The 14,302-nt window shown below is 42.4% G+C and overlaps 1 protein-coding gene across 2 annotated transcripts in view; it reads right to left on the bottom strand.

The window, feature by feature from the left end:
• Positions 1–8,057, bottom strand: part of HNF4A (hepatocyte nuclear factor 4 alpha) — a 61,261-nt gene extending 53,204 nt beyond the window's left edge. For both annotated transcript variants that reach the window (XM_054723827.1, XM_054723826.1), the window contains exon 1: positions 7,974–8,057. In XM_054723827.1, the coding sequence (XP_054579802.1) occupies positions 7,974–8,022 (49 nt within the window). In that variant the 5' untranslated portion in view covers positions 8,023–8,057. The remainder of the gene's footprint in view (positions 1–7,973) is intronic.
• Between the last annotated feature and the right edge of the window lie 6,245 nt (positions 8,058–14,302).

Below are 14,302 nucleotides of genomic sequence, written 5' to 3' on the forward strand. Positions count from 1 at the left end.
AAATCATTTTGATCATGACCCTCAGTAAGTAACACAATTTACATTATATACTTTATATTCAGTAACAATAAAAGTGGTAGTCAAAATAATACAGACTCGCCCTGGTTGGGTGGCTCAGTTGGTTGGAGTATCATCTGTACACCAAAAGGTTGAGGGTTCGATTCCGAGTCAGGGCACATATCTAGATTTTGGGTTCAATCCCAGTCAGGGCACGTACAGGAGGCAACCAATAGATGTTTCTCTCTGCCCCCCCCCCCACCCCTCTCCTGTCTTTCTAAAAATCAATAAACATATCTTCGGGTGGAGATTAAAAATAAACAAATACAGACTCTGGAGTACAATGGCTTGGCTTGGAATCCCAGCATCATCTCTTAATGGCTATGTCACTTTCACTGAGTGACTCAACCTCTATGCCTCCATTTTCTCATCTATAAAATGGTAGTGACAATAATAGTACCTACCTCATAGGTCATTGTGAACATAAAGAGTTAATATGTGTAAAGCCCTAGTAAGTGTCCTATAAATGTCTACTCTTGTCACAACCCCCAGCGCACATCCATAAATGTACAGAAATGAAACAAAAGTTTTACATATGCAAAATTTACTCGCAATACATGATATGCACTATTTTTTCTATCCTATTTTATTTCATTTAAAAATAATATGGTAATCTTTGTGAAATTTCATGAATCTATTTTTTAAAATACATTTTTATTGATTTCATAAAAGAAGGGAGAAGGAGAGAGAGATAAAAACATCAATGATGAGAAAGAATCATTGATTGGTTGTCTCCTGCACGCCCCACACTGGGGATCAAGCTCGCAACCCGGGCATATGCCCTAACCGGGAATCGATCCGTGACCTCCTGATTCATAGGTTGACACTCAACCACTGAGCCACACCAGCCAGGCTCATGAATCTATTTTTGATTAATAACTCATGCTCTTTTCTGATGAACATTATACTTCAATAAAAATATTTTTAAATAGTACATTTTTATTCAAAGAAAAGGCAAAGAATGAAAATAAAAGAAACTGGTTTATTATGTAAACAGCAAATGTGCTAAAATTATTTTGTCCAGCACAGTGAGGGCACATTAACAGATTTGAGACTCTAACAGCTTGGATGCTGCTGATTTGGAATTTCTTATGAATACTGTTGAACTGCACTATAGGAATAATATATCTGCCGAAAATCAAACATATGTGTTTCAAAGGCTTTTTAAAAATAATATTTGATATTTAAAGCAAAAGTCAGCAAACTATAATCCCTGGGCCAAATCTGGCCCACTGCCTGTTTTTACAAATAAAGTTTTATTGGGGCCTGGCTAATATGCCTCTTTAATAAATAAATAAAAATGAAGTTTTATTAGAACAAGCCACACTCATTCATTTATTTATTGCCTATGGCTGCATTTGTGCTACAAGAGCAGAGCTGAGTAGTTGCCACAAATCCCATCTGACCTGCAAAGCCTAAAATATTTACTATTTGGTCTTCTATAGAAAAATTTACCAGCCCCTATATTAAAGTTACATTTCAAAATTCTTAAGCTTAAATTAAGTCTGATTCTACTTATTTTATACTATTTATTGGTCTAGCAAATTTTAATAATTACTTTTACCCCAACATTTTACTTTGAAGGATTTCAAACCTACTAAAGGATGAACGAATAGTACAGTGAGCACTCATGTATTCACACCAAGATTCACCAATTGGTAAGATTCTGCCACAATTGCTTTAACACTATATATCTCTCTATGCACTTCTTAATTAAAATATTTGTTGTCAAAATTGTATATTCACATACATATTTGACTGTGTGTGTGTGTGTGTGTGTGTGTGTGTGTGTGCGTGCGTGTGTACACACATGACCTTATGGCAGAAGTGGTCAACTGTATACCAACAAATTCATGTCCGTCCCCCACCCCACCATAGTTTAGAATTATTCCTGGGAAAACAGCTGCCTGCTAGGGACCACATATCCCAGAATCCTCTTCACTTGCCAAGGCCATGTGACTAGTTCTCACCAATAGAATGTGAATAGAAGTGATAAATGTCACTCTGGGACAGGGTCACTTCTGGGATCCCTGGGTCACTTCTGTGACAGAGGTAAACAAACTTCTAACTTAACATTTTTGGGTGTTTGTTCATTAGCTAGTATAATTCTAACTAATGCAACCCAATAAATTGTGTGACCCATTAATGGATCAAGATGGCAATTTGAAACATATTGGTCTAGTCCTCTGGTTCTCTGAACATTTTTGAACCATAGTTCCTTTCATTAAATGTTTCATTGAAAAGTCAAAATGGAGCTTCTATGGTTGAAGCATCTTTACTGACTCCTCCAATGAATATTGTGTGATGATCACTGAGTAAGGCACATGCTCCTCCATTTATCAAAAGAGGGGAGAGCCAGCAGAAGGACTAGAGTGAGGCCACAGACAGTTGCCTGGGGCCAGAGCCATTTCCCAGGTCTGTGGCCAGTGCAGGTCTGTTCCCTCCATCTCCATGCCTCCCATTTGCTCCCCACAGTCCCAAATCATGGACCAGGCACTGAGAACAAACCCCAGACATCTGAGAGCATCTGGAGGCTTAGAACTAAGCTTTGTCCTGACTCTCCAGCTAGACAGTTGCATCCTGGAACCAGTTGCATATCCCTCATTCTGTTTGTTCCACAACAGCTAAGTAATGCCTCGTACACAGTAAGCGTTCAGTCCCTTTTGCACAGTAGGTATAATAACAATAATAATAACAATAGTTAGAATTTACATAACACTTTCTATGTGCCAGACACGTAGCACTTTACAGATATTAATCTCATTTGATTCTCACAACCCTATGAAGTGGATGTTATTATCATCAGCCCATTAGACAGATGAAGAAACTGAGGCACAGAAATTAAATAATTTACCTTAGCCAGTTTTGCTCAGTAGTTAGAGCATCCACCTGTCACAGGTTTGATTCCGGTCAAGAGCACGTGCCTCGGTTGCAGGCTTGGGCTTGATCCCCATCCCCAGTTAAGGCACGTAAGGGAGGCAACCAGTGGATTTGTCTTTCTCACATCGATGTTTCTCTCTTTGTGTCTCTCGCCCCTCCCTTCCATTCTAAAACACACACACACACACACACACACACACACACACACACACACACACACAAAAACACAATGGAAAAATATATCCCCCGGTGAGGATGAACAACAACAAACCAACAAATAAATTAAGTAATTTATCCAACGCCACACAGCTAGTAGATGGCAATTTGATCCTAGTCAGTCTGACTCTGAATCTGAGCTGCTATTATATAGCCCTGTAGATGCTACTATAAGAGGTAAGAGTATAGGTAAAAGAATGGAGATTTGGTATGAATAGATTTTAATCACTCATTTGCTGTGTGATGCAGGGAAACTTGTTTAACAACTCTGAATCTCAATTTACCTGGTTATAAAATGGGGATAATACTTCCCACCTTGATGGGTTATTGCAATGATCAAATGGAAAAAACATATAAAGTAACCAGCATCCTGCTCGTTACATAAAAGGGGGCCAAATAGAAACAAACTATTACTTCTTCTAGGACCTACCCTTATGCTGGAGGCATGTGAGTCAGAAAAAAATGGAAGGCATAGTTCCTGCACTTAAGCACCTCATAATCTTTATTTTTATTATTGATTTAGAGAGAGAAACATCACTTCTTGTTCCACCCATTTATGCATTCATTCGTTGATTCTTGTACTGGTATGTACCCTGGCTGGGGATGAAACCGGTAACCTTAGCCTATTGGAATGATGCTCTAACCAACTGAGCTACCCGGCCAGGAGGCATCTCATAATCTTTTTAGGAACAAGATAAATCATTCATGAAAGAATCAGAAAAGTCCTAAGGTACTTCAATAAGGATTGGATTAGTTGCAGTCAAATGTAAGTAAAATCAGTGCAGTTTATGGCCAGGCACTGGGCCTCTGTACTTGCTGTTCCTCCTCCTTCTCTTCTTCTGGTTTCAGCTTAGATATCAATCCACCACCTCAGGGTCAGAGGTCTCTGACCTTTCCCTTCCCCTTTCCCTAAGTCCTTTTGTGTTCTCATAGTGCCCTATTTGTCATATCACGGCACTGTCTTTGATTGCTGCTGGTCTGTCTGCCCCACCACATTGGGCACTCTGCAAGATCTGAAGCCATGTCCTATTCTCCTACATTCCCCAGTGCCTAGCAGAATGCCTCGCATTCCATAAGCCCCCAGTAGTTGTTCATTGAAGAAATGAACAAGTGAACAATGAATAGATGTAAAAGCCTTCCAAGTAGAGACAAGAGGCACTCTGGGCCTCCATAGCCTCCCTTTATAAAATGAGACAAAGTAAGGCAATGGTTTCCAAACTCCAGCTGACCCAATAGCCAAAATCATAAAAGGAACTTAACGAAAAATTAACGATTCTTGGAAGTCATTCCACGAAACTCTGTTTCACCAGGTCTGAAGTGGAGCCCCCAAATAGGTCAGTTTTAAAAAGTTTCCCACATGCAGCCAGGTTTGTGACCCATTGAACCGTACATAGGGGATCAAACTGAAATTGAGGTAGGATGGTAAGATGATGTGGACAGGGGAGAAAGGGGAAAAGGGTGGGGAGACTATATTTTGGGAATGAGGGGAGGGAGCAGCATGCCTGATACCTGATACAATCCCATAGCCCACTAGTATCTGGGGTCCTGTCCTACTTTGGGCCCATCAACCCTTTAGGGAGACAAAGCACTTTATAGTTTACCTTTTATCCTTCATTAGCTCATGGAATCCTCACAACAACCAAGGTTCATTTGACAGATGAAGAATTGAGGATCAGATTGCTTAAGTGTCCACCATTGTACAGCTTTAAGTGGGTGGGCCACTTAACCAAACTCCTTTGACAACAGCCTCTGATCTGGCTTGAGGCTGATGTCATTGATCAAAGGAACTAGGCCTATGTACCCAGGCTCATCTAGCACTTAGAAACAGATACAGTGCCCTGATGGAGGATTGCTGACCAGTGGCTAAATCACCCTGTCTCCTTACTTGTCCTGTTCTGTGTACTTACAAGTAATGCTATCCCAGCCCAGCCTAACCCATCTCATCCATCTATCCATCTTTTCATCTACTCACCCATCCATCACCTCATCTATCCATCCACCCATCTATCCAGTTACTTATTCATCCACTTATCATATCCACACATTTATCCATCCATCCATCCCATCCATCCATCCATCCATCCATCCATCCATCCATCCATCCATCATCCCCACCAGACACCCATCCACACATCACATCTATTCATTAATCCATCCACCCATCTACCCATCTATCTTCCCAGTTATTCATTAATCCATTGGCCCCATCCATCCATCCATCCATCCATCCATCCATCCATCCATCCATCCAGCAATCTATCCCTCCATTCCATTTCATTCTGTTCAATTCCATCCATCCACCAACACATCACATCCATTTATCAAACCATCTACCTATCTACCCATCCATATACTCATTCATTCATTCATTCATTCATTCATCTATCCATCCATACATTCATCTTCCCATTCATTCATTCATTCATTCATTCGTTGAGTAATATAGACTCCATCAAAATCTACATGGGACCAGGACCTGTGGCTGCCAGGAGTATAACAAGAAGAGATAGACAAATACAGACCTTTCCCTTGAGGAGATTTGAAATGCTTACAAAAATGACAAACTCCCGAAGGGACAAAATATATACTCAAGGGAAGCTTATTGAAAGGAAAACAAGGGTAGGATATAACAAAGCCAGGAGTCAGGTTGGCACACAGATGCACAGCATAGCATCCTATCCTTAATGGCTAAAATTGGCCCTGAACTTGGCGCTGGGCTATATCCTGGCACCCAAAGCAAATACTACAACATAAGAGTCACAGTATGCTAAATCATGGCAGACACTACCCAGCAGCTATTCCTGTTTCCAGACAACACAGTGGTGTTATATGTATCCAGGACACATTTGGAAATGTCTGGAGACATTTTTGTTTGGCACAACTGATGGGGAGGTATGTGACAAGCACCTAGTAAGTTAAAGCAGAGATGTTGCTAGACAACTATTATGAGAATAAATAAAGTAACAGACACAGAACATCCATCCATCCATCCATCCAATCATCCAACCAATGTTTGTTGAATACTTGTTATGTCATTAGCACTGCACAGAGGCTAGGATGAAGGTATGGGAGTGGACATCCTACAAAGTGGATAGACCTCCGATATGGTGAGAGGCTGTAGGTATATTATCATTATTACATTATCCTTTGGGAGGAACTCTATGGGCCTTCTGTTCACCCCTAGCCTGGGCTTGTAGCCTGGAGCTCTCCTCCAGAATCTGACCAGCCACAATGAGTCTTCCTCTGGCCACAGGGTTAACAAGACTTGCGACTGTGTTTTAAATTAGTACGAAGCATCTAAGGCAAGCCCAGCCCTTTCACTATGCAATCTCCTCTAATAGCACCACCTTTTGTGAGATAGGTCCTATTGTTCTTCACTTTACAGACGAGGAAATAGATTCAGAGAGGGGAAGTGACTAGCCCAAGGTGGGATAGATCCCCAGGCTCTTTTTGATTCTTCAGCTTCTGCTATTGCCACTGCATCACAGACTTCTGCTTTATGGTGGATCAAAGATCTCCTGGACCAGTCAGGAGATCAGTCCCTGCTTCCTTGAGGCCATCTGTCCTCCGCTAACGACAACATTAAATACTATTTATTGAGTCCTTACCATGTGTGTGGTGCCAAGGTCTTACACCCTTGCTTTCTTTTAGTTATCCTAAGTTACTCCATCTCAACTTTGGAGATAAGGTGACCAAGGCACAGAAATGTTGAATAAATCATCTAAAGTCACAGAACTACAATTGAGATCTACAGGGTTCCAGAGGCCAAGCTCTGTGCATATGTGTGATTTAAATTGGTTTATAAAAGGCACCCAATTTTTAAAAATCCAAAATGTAAAAAAAAAGAGTAAAACAAAGAGACATTCTCTTGACCCTCCTTCGTGAGAACTGTTACCAGTCTCTTTGTGCACTTCCACTAATTTTCTATGCAAATATAAATGTCTGTGTATATATATGCGCATATCATTTTGTTATCAGAAATATAACATAACATGCTATACACAATTCTTCAGCTTATTTTTTCACTTAATGTAACTTGGAGGTCCTTTCCTATCTGCACACAGACCTGCATTTTATTTTCCAACAATGGGAGAGCATTCCATCTTAAAGATGCATCATGCTTTATTTACCCAGCCTCTACTGTCCAACATTTGGGTTATTTCTGATTTTGGAGTCAACCCCCAGCAGGAGAGCCCGAATCCTTCACCATCAGTCACACATCTCCCTAACCTTGCATCTAAGTTGCACACCAGCATGAGATCCTTCTCATTTTCCCACGCCCCACACTGTGCATTGCTTTATACCACTAACCCTTGCTGAATTATCCAGAGCTAATGGCCCTCATCAGAGGGGCTGGCCACCTTCCCACTTGGGCCCCATCCCACCTAGACCATGACCCAGCTCGACAACCAAGCCCAGCAAGGCTCTCCATGGGCTTTAGTTTGTCCCCCAGGCAAAGTGGGGATGATGCTTCCAGCTCCACCCACTGTGAAATTTTGGAAGAACCCTGGTATGCATCCCCAGGAAAGCAGTTTCTCTGGGCGGAAATGAGCCAAGATACTGTGCTAGGGCTCCTGCAGGCTCTCCTAGCACTTCCCATACCAAATCCGCCATGCCCCTGTTTGGAAGCTTAGTGAAGCGAGTCACATGCTCCTCCCCACCCCCACCGCCCCCCCGGGCTTCCAGCCCTTCTAAAGGAGCCCTCAGAGGGTCTTAGGTCCCCTCAGAAACACATAGGGGGCATCCCATGGTTTCCCAAACTTAACCATGATCCCACCCGATTCAATCCTCCCCCAGTTCCAACCGCTGGCCCCACTCACCATAAGGACTCTCCACTGGAGCCCCAAGGGGCGTGTTCACACTGACCATGGCCGAGCCCACCCAGTCGGAGACCTGGGGGCATGGAGGAGCTGGGGCCCCACACACAGCAGCAGTGAGAGCCAGTCCACCAGGAAGGCAGGAGTGCAGCCAGCTGCCACCGCCCGGTTATCTTATTGATTCTTCTAATCACCCAATGTGGGTGGATATGTTAAAGAGTAACCAGTCACTTAGGGAACCTGTGGCTGGGGACTGTCACTGTTGCCATGGCAATGATAACCTGGCGAGATCCGGGGTCCACTTGGGCCCCAGTCCTGCACTCTGGGGTTGGGGACACCTGATGCCAGAAGTAGGGGATACCAGCTCCCCCACCCCCAACTTGAGAGAAAGGACTGGCCAGGAGGGAATGGGGAGGTGAGAGTCCAATCTGGGTTAGGTTTTATGACTCCACAGAATGGGTGTGGCAGGAGGTGGGAGGGAGGAGTAGAGGAGAAAAAGGGGGTGGAGGACTGTAATGTGTTATTAAGCGCCCACTGGATGCTAGGAGATACATATAGGCATTGCCACATTTAAAATATGTTTTATTTTTTATTAATTTAGAGAGAGGAAGGGAGAAGGAGAGAGGGATAGAAACATAAATGATGAGAGAGAATAATTGATTGGCTGCCTCATGCACGCCCCCTACTAGGGATTGACCCTGGGCATGTGCTCTAACTGGGAATCGAACCCAGACCTCCTGGTTCATGGGTCAGTGCTCAACCACTGAGCCACACTGACCAGGCTACATTGCCACATTTAAAATAAACCTTGACGAAAGAAGTTGCTGCTTGAAGTCTCACAGTTGGTACATAGATGGGTTGGAATTACAACTCCTCTTCATCTAACATATATTTATCGAGCACCTACTGTATACTAAGCTCTGTGTTAGGTTCCAGTGGTATAGAAATGAGCAAAGTAGACATCATCCCTGCACCCATGGGACTTGTGGGCTAATGGAGAAAATGGGCATTAGTCAGATAATATTAAAAATATTATTGCAAACTGATGCATGCTTTCAGGGATGGAGAAACACAGGTCTGATTCCAAGCCCATGGACCAAAGACATTCTGCTCACTCCCTCCACTGGTCCATTGGTCTCCTTCCCCATTTAAAAGGTAGCCTGCTGCCCTAACTGGTTTGGCTCAGTGGACAGAGCGTTGGCCTGTGGACTGAAGGGTCCCAAGTTCGATTTCGGTCAATAGCATGTACCTTGGTTGCGGGCACATGCCCAGTAGGGGGTGTGCAGGAGGCAGCTGATTGATGTTTCTAACTCTCTATCCCTCTCCCTTCCTCTCTGTAAAAAATCAATAAAATATATTTTTAAAATAAATAAATAAATAAAAGGTAGCCTGCTGCTAAATGCAGAGCCATCCTGTGTTTTAGCTCACTTGCATACTAGACACCTGCTACCTGGCTTTTGGGGAATAGTCCCATTTCTATTATCCCAATGTTGGAGCTAGTACCCTGATTTGGGATTCAGGTCTTCTTTATGTTAGAGAGAGGTCCAAAGAAAGGTAGTAAACTTTTGGACTCAAACGAATCAGAACACCCAGCCCTACCACTGTCTTGCTGTATGGTTTTTGGTAAATGATGTCATTCCCCTATAGAAATACCCTCCTCAGGCACTGCTCCACTTCTAAGCTAGCTAATTGATATATTCCTCTTTGTTCACACTCTCTTTTTTCCAGTGTGCTTGCTCAGTCACCTCAAAGGGACCTCTGGTCCCCTGAACACTGGGGCTGTATCCAGTTCTTTATTCCTTCTATTTTATCCCTACCTGTCTCACCTTCCTGTCTTCTTTCCCTTTTGCCCACTTTAAAGCTACAGTTTCTGCCCTGGCCAGTGTAGTGAATTGGTTGAGCATCGTCCTGTGCACCAAAAAGTCTCTGGTTTGATTCCTAATCTGGGCACATACCCAGATTGTGGGTTTGATCCCTGGTCGGGATACATGGTTGGGGTATATGCAGGAGGCAACCAATCAATGTTTCTCTTTCTCTCCCACTCCATTCCTCTCTCAAATCAATAAAAATATATTAAAAATAGTAAAAATAAACCCCGTTTCTATCTTGCTTCTCTCTGTTCCTTTCCAACCACCTGACAAAAACCCAAGCCTGAATGAACCTAAGTGACTTGCTTTTATCATGCCTGCATACCAGAAGCCAGTAAATGCTAAGAAAAAACACTCAAAGGACAGATGGGAGCCACCATAGTTTCACGATCACCAACTTCCACATGGTACAGAGCTTCTGCTGTCTCTTCTCCTTGATCTTCTATTCTCTAACCCTGTAACAAATCTTCCTCTCCTCAAACCTCTTCCATTCTTATCCTCAGCAGAGACTTTACCTTCCTCACATAGAAAACGGAAGCCTGAAACCTGGACCTGCCTCAACTCCCCACAAAAATTCACCTACATTTGCACTTTGCTCACCTCCTTTTTCCAGATCCACATGCGTTTGCACCCTACCCTTTCCACTGCTCAGGTGCCCCATGTAACTATGTGTGATTCCTCCTATATAGTCAACCTCTCCCTCTTTAGACTTTTAAAATCAACTTTATTGAGGTATAATTTCGTATAGTAAAAATGTACCCTTTGTAAGTGCACAGTGTTATAAACTTTGGGAAATGTATACTCCCTTTATTCCTCTGCAATCAATCCTCCAGGCTCCTCCCACTCCAAGCAACTATTGATCTGCTTGCTGTCACTCTAGATTAGATTAGTATTTTCTAGAATGTCATAGAAATAGAATCAGAAATTTACTCCTTTGTGTCTGGCATGTTTGTGAGATTCATTCATCTATGCTCATGTCCTTTTTTCTTGCTAAGTAGTATTCCATTGAATGGATATAATACAACTTGTTCACCCATTCACCTGTTAATAGACATTGAGGTTGTCTACAGTTTGGACTATTATGAATTAAGCAGCTATCTATATTCACAAACAAATCTTTGTATAGACATGTGTTTCATTTCTCTTGGTTAAATTTCTTTAGAGGAATTGCTGGTTGATATGGTATGTTTAACTTATAAGATACTTCCAAACCATTGTCCAAAGTGACTGTACTATCTTGCATTCCTGCCAGCAGAGCAAGAGAGCTCCTATTTGCTCCATATCCTGATCACCACTTCTTATTGTCAGTTTTTTAACTTTAACCATGTGCTGTGATCTTTCCTTGTGATTTTGTTTGTTTTAAACTAGTTTTAAATGAAGAAAGTAATGAATTCACATGTTAACAAAACTGTACAAACAGCAAATAATGAAAAATAAACCTTTTTCGTACCTTAGTTTCCGCATCTCACTCTATTAAATGTTTAAACAAATTCTTGTATATATTTCCAGAGATAATACACATACACTGCTGGGGACTGAATTGTGTCATCCCAAAGTTCATATGTTAAAACCCTAACGCCCAATCTGTATTTGAAACCAGGACCTTTTGGGAAGTAATTAAGTTTAAATGAGCCTAGCCGGCATGGCTCAGTGATTGAGCGTTGACCTATGAACCAGAAGGTCACAGTTCAATTCCCCATCAGGACACATGCCGGGGTACGGGCTCCATCCCCAGTGGGGGGCACACAGGAGGCAGCCAATCAATGATTCTCTCTCATCACTGAAGTTTCTATTTCTCTCTTTCTCCTTCTCCCTTCTCTAAAATCAATAATAATAATAATAATAATAAAAAGATTAAATGTGGTCATAAGGGTGGAGTTCTGATCCCATAGTATTAATGTCCTTATAAGAGGAGATTTGAGAGAGCTCTCTCTCTCTCTGCCATATGGGGACACAGTGAGAAGGCACTTGTCTGCAAACCAAGAAAAGAGCTCTCTAACTGTACTGGCACCCTGAGCTCAGATTTCTAGGCTTCAGAAACATGAAAAAACAATTACCATTGGTTAAACCATCCAATGGTATTTTGTTATGGCAGCTTGAGCTAAAACACACACACAGATGTAAATGCATATAAATGCATGGGAACATATTAGACACACTGTTCTGCCACTTGCTCTCTCCATCTTTAGTATCTAAGGGCTATCTCCATACCAACACACCTACCTCATTCCGTTGAGTAGCTGTGTAGTATTCTATTGTGTGAACATCCTCTAAGTGATTTTGCCCGTGTCCTGTTGCTGGATATTTAGGTTGTTTCCAGGCTTTTGCCACTACAAACAGCAACTGTCTTCATACCTGTGTCTTGACTCACATGGTGGGGAATATATCTATAGGACAAATTTTTAGAAGCAGAATACTATCAATATTTAAATATGTGATTATATCTCTTTTATTTAAAAAAAAAAAAATCCCTCACCCTACCTGATTTGGCTCAGTGGATAGAGTGTTGGTCTGCAGACTGAAGGGTCCCAGGTTTGATTCTGTTCAAGGGCACATACCCGAGTTGTGGGCTCGATCCTCAGTAAGGGGTGTGCAGGAGGCAGCCAATCAATGATTCTCTATCATCAATGATGCTTCTATCTTTCCCTCTCCCTTCCTCTGTGAAATCAATAAGAATATATTTTTATTTATATTTATTTTTTTTTAAATTTCTTTATTGATTAAGGTGTCACAAATTTGTCCTCATCCCCCCATTCCCATCCCATACCCCTCCCCACGGATCCCCCAACCCCCTGTTGAACTTAACCATTGGATAGGCTCATATGCATGCACACAAGTCCTTTGGTTGATCTCTCCCCCCTCCCCCCACCATCCCCTATCCTCCCTCTGAGGCCCAATAGTCCGATCGATGCTTCCTTAGAATATATTTTTTTAAATTCCCTCAATAACTTCTTTTCCTAGCTCAGCTACTACATCTGCTCTCTCCTCCCTTTGCTGCTAAAGTTTTAAAATAGCGGTCTACACTAGCTCTATTTTCCCTACCTACAGCATTGCCTCCCACTCCCCTCCACACACACCACTCAGTCTTCACTGGCAAGTTAGAATGACTCCATGTCTAAATATTCAATGGATACTTTGCTAGATCCCCAGCAGGATTTGACAGTTAACTCCTCCTCCTTTTAATAACCTCTTCCCTTAGCATCCATTCTACAATAGTCTTTTGTTTGTTTTCCTCTTTATCTCTTGACAGGTCATGCTTCTCTACCTGTCCTTAAATACTGGAATTACTCAGGGCTTAGTTCTAGATTTACTGGGGGGTTTTTCTCCATACTCTATTATCTCTCTTCCCATAATCTCATTCATCCCTATGACTTTATGGCCACCCATATACCTTATACCCATGCCTCCCAATTGTTTATCTTCAACCTAAATTTCTCCTCTGGAGTCCAGATTCCTACTACTACCTCCTAGATACTGCTACTTATATGTTTCACAGACATCTACACTAATACAAGAGAAAGATGCAAATTGACCATACCTTCACAACACCCACCAGCCAATCAGGAGTGAATATGCAAATTAACCCAACAAAGATGTTGGGTTAATTTGCATATGCAGGTGCCAAGTGGCTGGGGGTGGGATGCTTGTGTCATCGCCATGGTGACGACGCAGGCGTTCCGCACTGCCCCAGCTGCTTCGGGCTTCTGGGCAGCGTGGGAAGGCAGAAAGGCGGCTTCCGGTGCCAGCAGCCAGGGGAAAGAAGGCCCATTCTTGCATGAATATTGTGCATCGGGCTTCTAGTCTCAAATATAATATGCCCCTAATTGCACTCTTGCTCTTTGCTGCCATCAAAATTCCTCCCCCTATACTTTTCATCTTGATAAAATGGTGTGCTCATCTACTCTCATTCCTTTATACCCAACCATTACAAAGTCCCCTTGAATTCCACTTCTTAAACATCTCAAAAACATATCCACTTCTCTTTGTTTCCAATGCCATTACTTGGTTCAAGTGATCTTCATTTCTCACCTGGATTACCAAAATGCCCCTACCTCCCACCTCAGCTCCCACTCTTACACTCATCAAATCTTTTCCCCATTAATATAGCCAGAATTATCTTTTCAAATGCAAATCCGACATGTGGTTCCACTGCTAGAATCTTGCTATGCCTTCCCATTTTCCTCAAGTGAAGCCCCAAAATTGTTCATGATTTGGCCCCTGCCTCCCTCACCAGGATCATCTCACTCCCTTTCCCCCAAGACCCAGCAGGTCTTCTTTAATCCCTGATATTGTCATGTGCTCTCTCCCCCAGCTTTCCACCTACATTGTCATCACTGCCTCAGAGCCTGACCAGCTTCACTTCTTCATGAAAAAACATCCTTCTGCAGGAAGACTCCCATGACTACCCATTCTAGTTTAGAACACACTCTTGCAATTCCCCCTTCTTCTTCCAGGTAGCACTTC

This window comes from Eptesicus fuscus, chromosome 12 (genome assembly GCF_027574615.1).
Source record: "Eptesicus fuscus isolate TK198812 chromosome 12, DD_ASM_mEF_20220401, whole genome shotgun sequence".
Taxonomy (NCBI): domain Eukaryota; kingdom Metazoa; phylum Chordata; class Mammalia; order Chiroptera; family Vespertilionidae; genus Eptesicus; species Eptesicus fuscus.